Source organism: Haplochromis burtoni, unplaced genomic scaffold, assembly GCF_018398535.1.
Source record: "Haplochromis burtoni strain Fernald_Lab_line unplaced genomic scaffold, NCSU_Asbu1 Contig_37, whole genome shotgun sequence".
NCBI classification, from domain to species: domain Eukaryota; kingdom Metazoa; phylum Chordata; class Actinopteri; order Cichliformes; family Cichlidae; genus Haplochromis; species Haplochromis burtoni.
This window is the reverse complement of record NW_024582398.1, coordinates 2,982,898-2,988,897: the sequence shown is the minus strand read 5'-3', so window position 1 is coordinate 2,988,897 and position 6,000 is coordinate 2,982,898. Positions and strand designations below refer to the sequence as shown.

At 40.5% G+C, this 6,000-nt stretch overlaps 1 protein-coding gene across 14 annotated transcripts in view; it reads right to left on the bottom strand.

Annotated features, from left to right (window-relative positions):
- Positions 1 to 6,000, bottom strand: part of nrxn1a (neurexin 1a) — a 67,013-nt gene that overhangs the window by 25,998 nt on the left and 35,015 nt on the right. For all 14 annotated transcript variants that reach the window (XM_042219760.1, XM_042219761.1, XM_042219756.1 and 11 more), the window contains 2 exons: positions 4,774 to 4,904; positions 2,510 to 2,762 (listed from right to left, as the gene is read on the bottom strand). In XM_042219760.1, the coding sequence (XP_042075694.1) occupies positions 2,510 to 2,762; positions 4,774 to 4,904 (384 nt within the window). The remainder of the gene's footprint in view (positions 1 to 2,509; positions 2,763 to 4,773; positions 4,905 to 6,000) is intronic.

The following is a 6,000-nucleotide window of genomic DNA, read 5'->3' as shown; positions in this document are numbered from 1 at the left end:
GGGGGGGGGGCAGCAAGAAAGAGGGAAAGGAGGATGGGGAAAAGGAGAGAAGCTCCTGGCTAAAATGCAAATGAACCCTCATTAACTTGAGGAAAAAAAGAAGGTGGTTGGCCTGTTATATCACACATAACATAACTAACAGCCACACATACACCCGCCCCTGCGCATGCACACACATGAACACGTTTCTGATAAGGGAGACAGCTGACTAAATTTTCCTCATCACAGCACCTGACTCACTACCAGGCAAACAGAGGATAGAGGGTTGGTGAGAAGAAAAGTATGGAAGCCCGTTCATGCTGGGGAAAGAAAAAGACTGACGATACAATGCACGCTGGCTGTGTCACATACTGTTGCATCATTTGACGCCTGTAGCACACACCAGCTGGACCATACAAACAGAATAAGTAAAGGATAAGACCAGCCACATTCTGCATTTTTTCTTCTCATGTCATCGATCCCCCGAAAATCCCAAAATTAGATCCCGGCTCATCTCTCAATGCCTTCTAACTTTCTTACCCTCATTTCCAACTTGATTTGTTCTTCCAAAGTTGTTAAGTAAAAAACATGTCAGGCTACTTTAAGTCACTTTGTCGACACATCCAACACAAGGAATTGGGATCAGGATATCTACATCACTGGGATTCAAGCACTTGTACTCTAATACTAATATGAACTAAACTATCTCCAACTGAACCCCCCCCCCCCCAAAAAAAAACCCCATTTCAATAAATAAAAACCAGGCTAAACATCTGCTAACATTTGCACAGTGGTCACAATGTAACAATAAAAATATAATAGCCACTATTTGACACAGGGTTCACACGCACTCACGCACACCGCCCTAGCAGCAGGGTGATGTGAGTATCAACCCCTGTTGACATTTAAAAAAGCACAATTTATCCTAGAAAATCTTGACATGTCATCTTTTTGACTGAAAAGTAATAATTCTTAGCCATAAATTCAAATTCGTCATTTTACTACTCCCATTATACTCGCCATTAAAATGTGTCATTAAAAAATAAAAGCAATCTCGGAGCCAGAGCGTGGCGAGCATCTTTGTTCATTAATGAAGAGAGAGGGGGAACAAAGGAGTGAGAGAGAGAGAGAGAGAGAACGAGGGAGGGGAAAAAAGGGAGGGAGACACCGCAGGTAGAAGGCATAAACATGGCCAATCACTCTCTCCATCTGCTTCTCCATCTGGGCTTCCTTTAATCCACTGAACCACCAGTTAGTGACCCCTCAGTGCACACAGAGTGGGATGAAGTAAGATATACACAGAGCTAAGGAAAAGAGAGCGATAGATGCTGCATTGCTATGATAAACATACACACTGTGGATGTTTGTCCTATGAAATAAAACATTTTCATATCAACTCCTTTCAGAAAGCCTGTGTGTGAGTCTGCATGGGCATATCTCCTGCTAGATGATAGTACAATCATCACTTGAGACGCATCAGCGGTTATGGCACAAACAACATTTCTTCTCTTCTTCTTGTCTGACGCCCATCTCGCTTCTTCAAACAGGCCTGTATCAGTCCCTCTGCCAATCTTTCCTGCTTTCCATTTCTCCCCCGCCCTGGTCTCATACCATTTCTCATAACTCTCTCTCTCTCTGTCAGATTTTCTTCTCCCATCTCCCATTCCTCCTCATCTCCTCACCCGCTGTCATATGGCGGTTCCAGCCTGGTGAGTCCACCTTCCTCTGTCACAGCTCCTGCTCCCTGCTTTCTGCACACTTCCTCTCCCATCGATTCCCAGTCACTGCATCCATAGCACTCCAATAGTCCTGTCTGCAGCCCTGCTTCTTCCCACCTCTTCTCCTCGACCTCTGTTCCCTCTCTCCTTTTCCACTATTCTTTCTTTGGTACAGAAAATACAGCCAAAGATAGAAAACCTGCACCGTTATTATTTTTGTTGGTGAGCTAGTAGACGAATTTTTTTCATTTTTTATCTTCACCTATCCATACAGTATCTACTCCTCTTTTTATTTTCAGCTTCCTACACTCCATCACCAGGGATTTAGTGCAAAGTAAACACATCAGGACATCTGATTTCAGCATTAAAAAAATGAAATAATGCTTTAGTCACATTTTTATTTACCGTTTTATTTTATGAGTGCACCTTTTTTAATGCACCTATCACGCTAATTTAATCTGCTATGAGTGAAAAAGCATAATTCAAAGTCACAAATAACCAAAATTTTTACAACCAAGTGATCACAACATATTTTCAGCAGCTGATTTATTTTTGATCTTAAGACTTCTGTGCTTCCACCCCACATCATCTGTCACTCATGCCTTTGGCATTACTCAGTGTTCTCAGGCAAAAAAGCAAATGACAAAGCTGTCATGATGACTACAATTTGCATCATGACATATTATTAAGTTTTCACCCAATGTGGCTGTGCATTGACTTTAATTAACTCTCTTACTCATCTCCATTGTGAAAAGGAGACATTAGCATTTCTCTTGCTCTTCGTCCCCAGCCTCCTACCCTGTTATTCTCACCTCTCTCACAGGAGCGTCCCAGGTAGCCCGTCCCAGAGCAGTCACACACATAGCGATTCCAGCCCTCCCTGCAGATACCGTTGTGCTGGCAGGGGTTGGACAGGCACTGTTTGGGCGGCTCTCTGGAGCATGAGGGCTTCACTCCCACCGCCCTCTGGGCCTCAGCCAGCCGCCGGATGTCTTTGCTCTGCCCGTCCACAAATAGATCTCTGATGCAGCCTACGTACCCGTAGTTCAACAGCGCCGTCCACACCTGAAGAAGAGGATGCCAGTGTTGAGTCATGACTACTGGATATTTGTCCAAACTCTTGCAGTGTGTGTTGCAAAACTAAATACAAACAAATAATGTTTGTATCATCACTGTACAGCTTTTATTTATTTCATCATGATGTATTTTTATTTCTTACACACTTTGCATAAAACAGGTATTGGGGTAATCTTTTTTTTTATTAATCTAAAAACAAAAAATTAGTTTAAACTTGGTTGTTTCATCTATAATTACTAAAACCTTTTGCTGAAAATCATTCTCTAAACACTGCAAAATGCATAAGCTGCATTTTTTTAAAAGTTAGTTTAATAATTTTTTTATATACCTATTAATATTGTTAACATAAAAAGTTCCCCAAATATAATTTTTTAAAATCAATTTCAATTATAGACCCGCCAGTTATTTTCTCAATTAACTGATAAAACATCAGGAAAAACAAATGAAAATTCCATGTCCATGCCAAAAGGAGAAAGAAGTATAAACAACAAAAACAAGAACATAATAATAAAATAATCTGTATATTTGGGAATATGTTTTAAATGGTAATTTTACCAGCCCAATTCACCCATTCATGCAGCTCTTTAGTCTATGCCTTACGTTTTTCTAACTTTCACATATACTCTGGTGGGTGCAATTTGGAGTTCAGTGTCTTTGGTAAATACTCTACGGCATGTGGGCAGGAAGAGCTAGGGACCGCCGACCTTTCGATTAGCAGACACAAGTGCTCAGTAAGTTGTTGCTCAGTAAATTCACTCAGTAAGTTGTGGTCAGTAAATTAAATCACTATTGATTAAGTACTGGAGACTTACGGTCAGTTTTACCCTGGAGTTAAAATACTACCAAATTACTAACAATAAGAGGTGAAAGACAGCAAAAGAAATAAAAAAGGATATGTTAAGTCACTCTGTGCTTGACAAGGCTAGATGTTGCCAAGAACAGAGAGCACATGCTGCAAGCTAAAGAAATTTCTCCAATTGTGTTAATATATTTGAATGCCAGGAGAATTGAAGACATGCTGATTGCCATGGCAAATTATTCCGTAATCTGCTGGAGGAAATCAAAAACGACCTGAAACCTTGAACTATAAGAAAGCATTCAATGCAGGTGGAACCAAAATGTTTCTTTCAAACTTTTATTTTTCGCCCACTGGTTCTTGATTTAAAATTCCAAAGACTTATTTTTCATAAATCCTTTTAAGGCTATGTGCCACCCAAAAATCAGCTTCATGACATTCAAACTCCCTGCTGTTTTTTCACAGTTCAGGACCATGGACAGCACACAGTTTTCTCCCCCAGATCACTGCCAACCATACAAGCACTATAAACAATGACTTCTGTTTAGTGTACCTCTTTAGGTCATAGCATCTATTTTAAACTTCCTCTCTGCATGGCACTTTTTTACTGTGCCCACAATGGTGTTAAAGTTGCTTCTTTGTAAGAAGTGGGACCTTGCTGTTTTGATGTATTTTAATGAACTGGTGAAACACCACCTCCAACGCCTCCCATTCTACCGCAGAAATCTTCCACTGCTTCTCGTTGGTCTATGATGTCATGCTGTTTCCTGGGAGAAACATGCGTAAAACCTACACGTTTGTCAGATTACAAGTAACAGGCTGCACACGAGTTGTTAACAGCTCTCTCGCACATTCTCCTCCAGCTTTGGAATGCTGGACTTTATTGAAATTAACTTGGTCAATGTTACAAAAAAAGAAGAAAAAAATCTGTATATTGTAAGTAGATTGCCGGCAGAATCAGACATTCTGTTAATGTAGATAAAAAATTTTAATATGGAGAGTTTAGGTTATTCATTATTGTCTGCAACTGCCACACTTTACTAGAGCTTAAGTTGACATCATCTGCCAGTCCTAAACACCCACACTGACTATATTAAAACACAGGAAAAAGTGAGGAATCAAAGGTTTGATGTTTGCTGGAAATTTTCTTTTAATTATTTGAGCTAGAATGCTTATCATAGCACATGATATCTACACACAAACCTCTGTTGGGAAGATGAGTCCAGCACGATCCTCAGGTAAACCTCCGAGGTACAAGGTGTCATCCAGGTCCAGGATTTCACTGTCTCCCGGGGCCGTGTATGCTGTTCTTACACTGTTCACCGAAATAGTTCCTGAACACGTCGCCAGACATCAAAACAATATCAGTAATTGTTATGACCTTCAGCGTGAACATCCTCATCACAATCACCACTGTCATCACCAGCACCATCACCACCAGCACCACTATTATGAGTGCCATCATTATCATCTTTATCATCATCATCCTTGCGCCTCTCTTTGTACTCCTCCTCCTCATCACCACCACCACCACCACAAATCACAGCTACAATCAGAAGTAATTGAAATTCTACACAGTCCTCAGGTAGTCCCTGTGAGTTAAAAAATGCCACATTTAACATTTTTTTTGCTAATAATATATTTCCTTTTGGAACAGTAACGCGCGGTTGGAGCAAACAAATAGGATTCCCACTGAGAGGAAAGGCAGCTTCTACAGACCTCTGTAATTAACACAGAGTTTCAAGCAATAACTATATGCTCATAACAGGCTGACATGTGTAAAACATCCCCATATGTAATAGAACTGTACAGTACTGTGCAAAAGTATAAAGTCACCCCTCATTTCTTTATATTTTGCTAGGAAAATGTAAAAATAGGAGCACCAGTTCATTGAAACACCTGCAAAAATGCATGGAAATAGAGTATGTGTAAGGCAAAAACAGAGCTTGTACAATTCTAATGAGTTTAAAAGTAAATGTTTGACATGACAACCTTTATTCTTCAACACAGCCTTAACTCAATGGCAAGCTTTCTTTTAATTTCTTTAAGAAGTCTTCAGGAATAGTTCTCCGGGCTTCTTAACCTCTTAAGCCCCAACGCCCCCTGATACGGGGGCAAAAAGCAGGAGATCCGGTAGGCTTGGGGCTTAAGAGGTTAAAGGCCACTTCAAACCTCTTCCTTGGATGTCTGCTGCCTTTTGCAATGTTCTCAGTCAAGATGATCCCGCACTGCTTCAATAAAGTTGAGGTACAGGCACTGAGGAGTGCAATCAATGACTGATGGTGTTTCATTGTGTGTTTTTAATCCAGGTATGCTTTCACTGCATTGGTAGTTTGTTTTTGTGATCATTGTCATGCTGAAAAATGAAGCCATTGGCAATCAGGTGCTTTCCAGATGGTATTGCATGGTAGATCAAAATCTGATGGTACT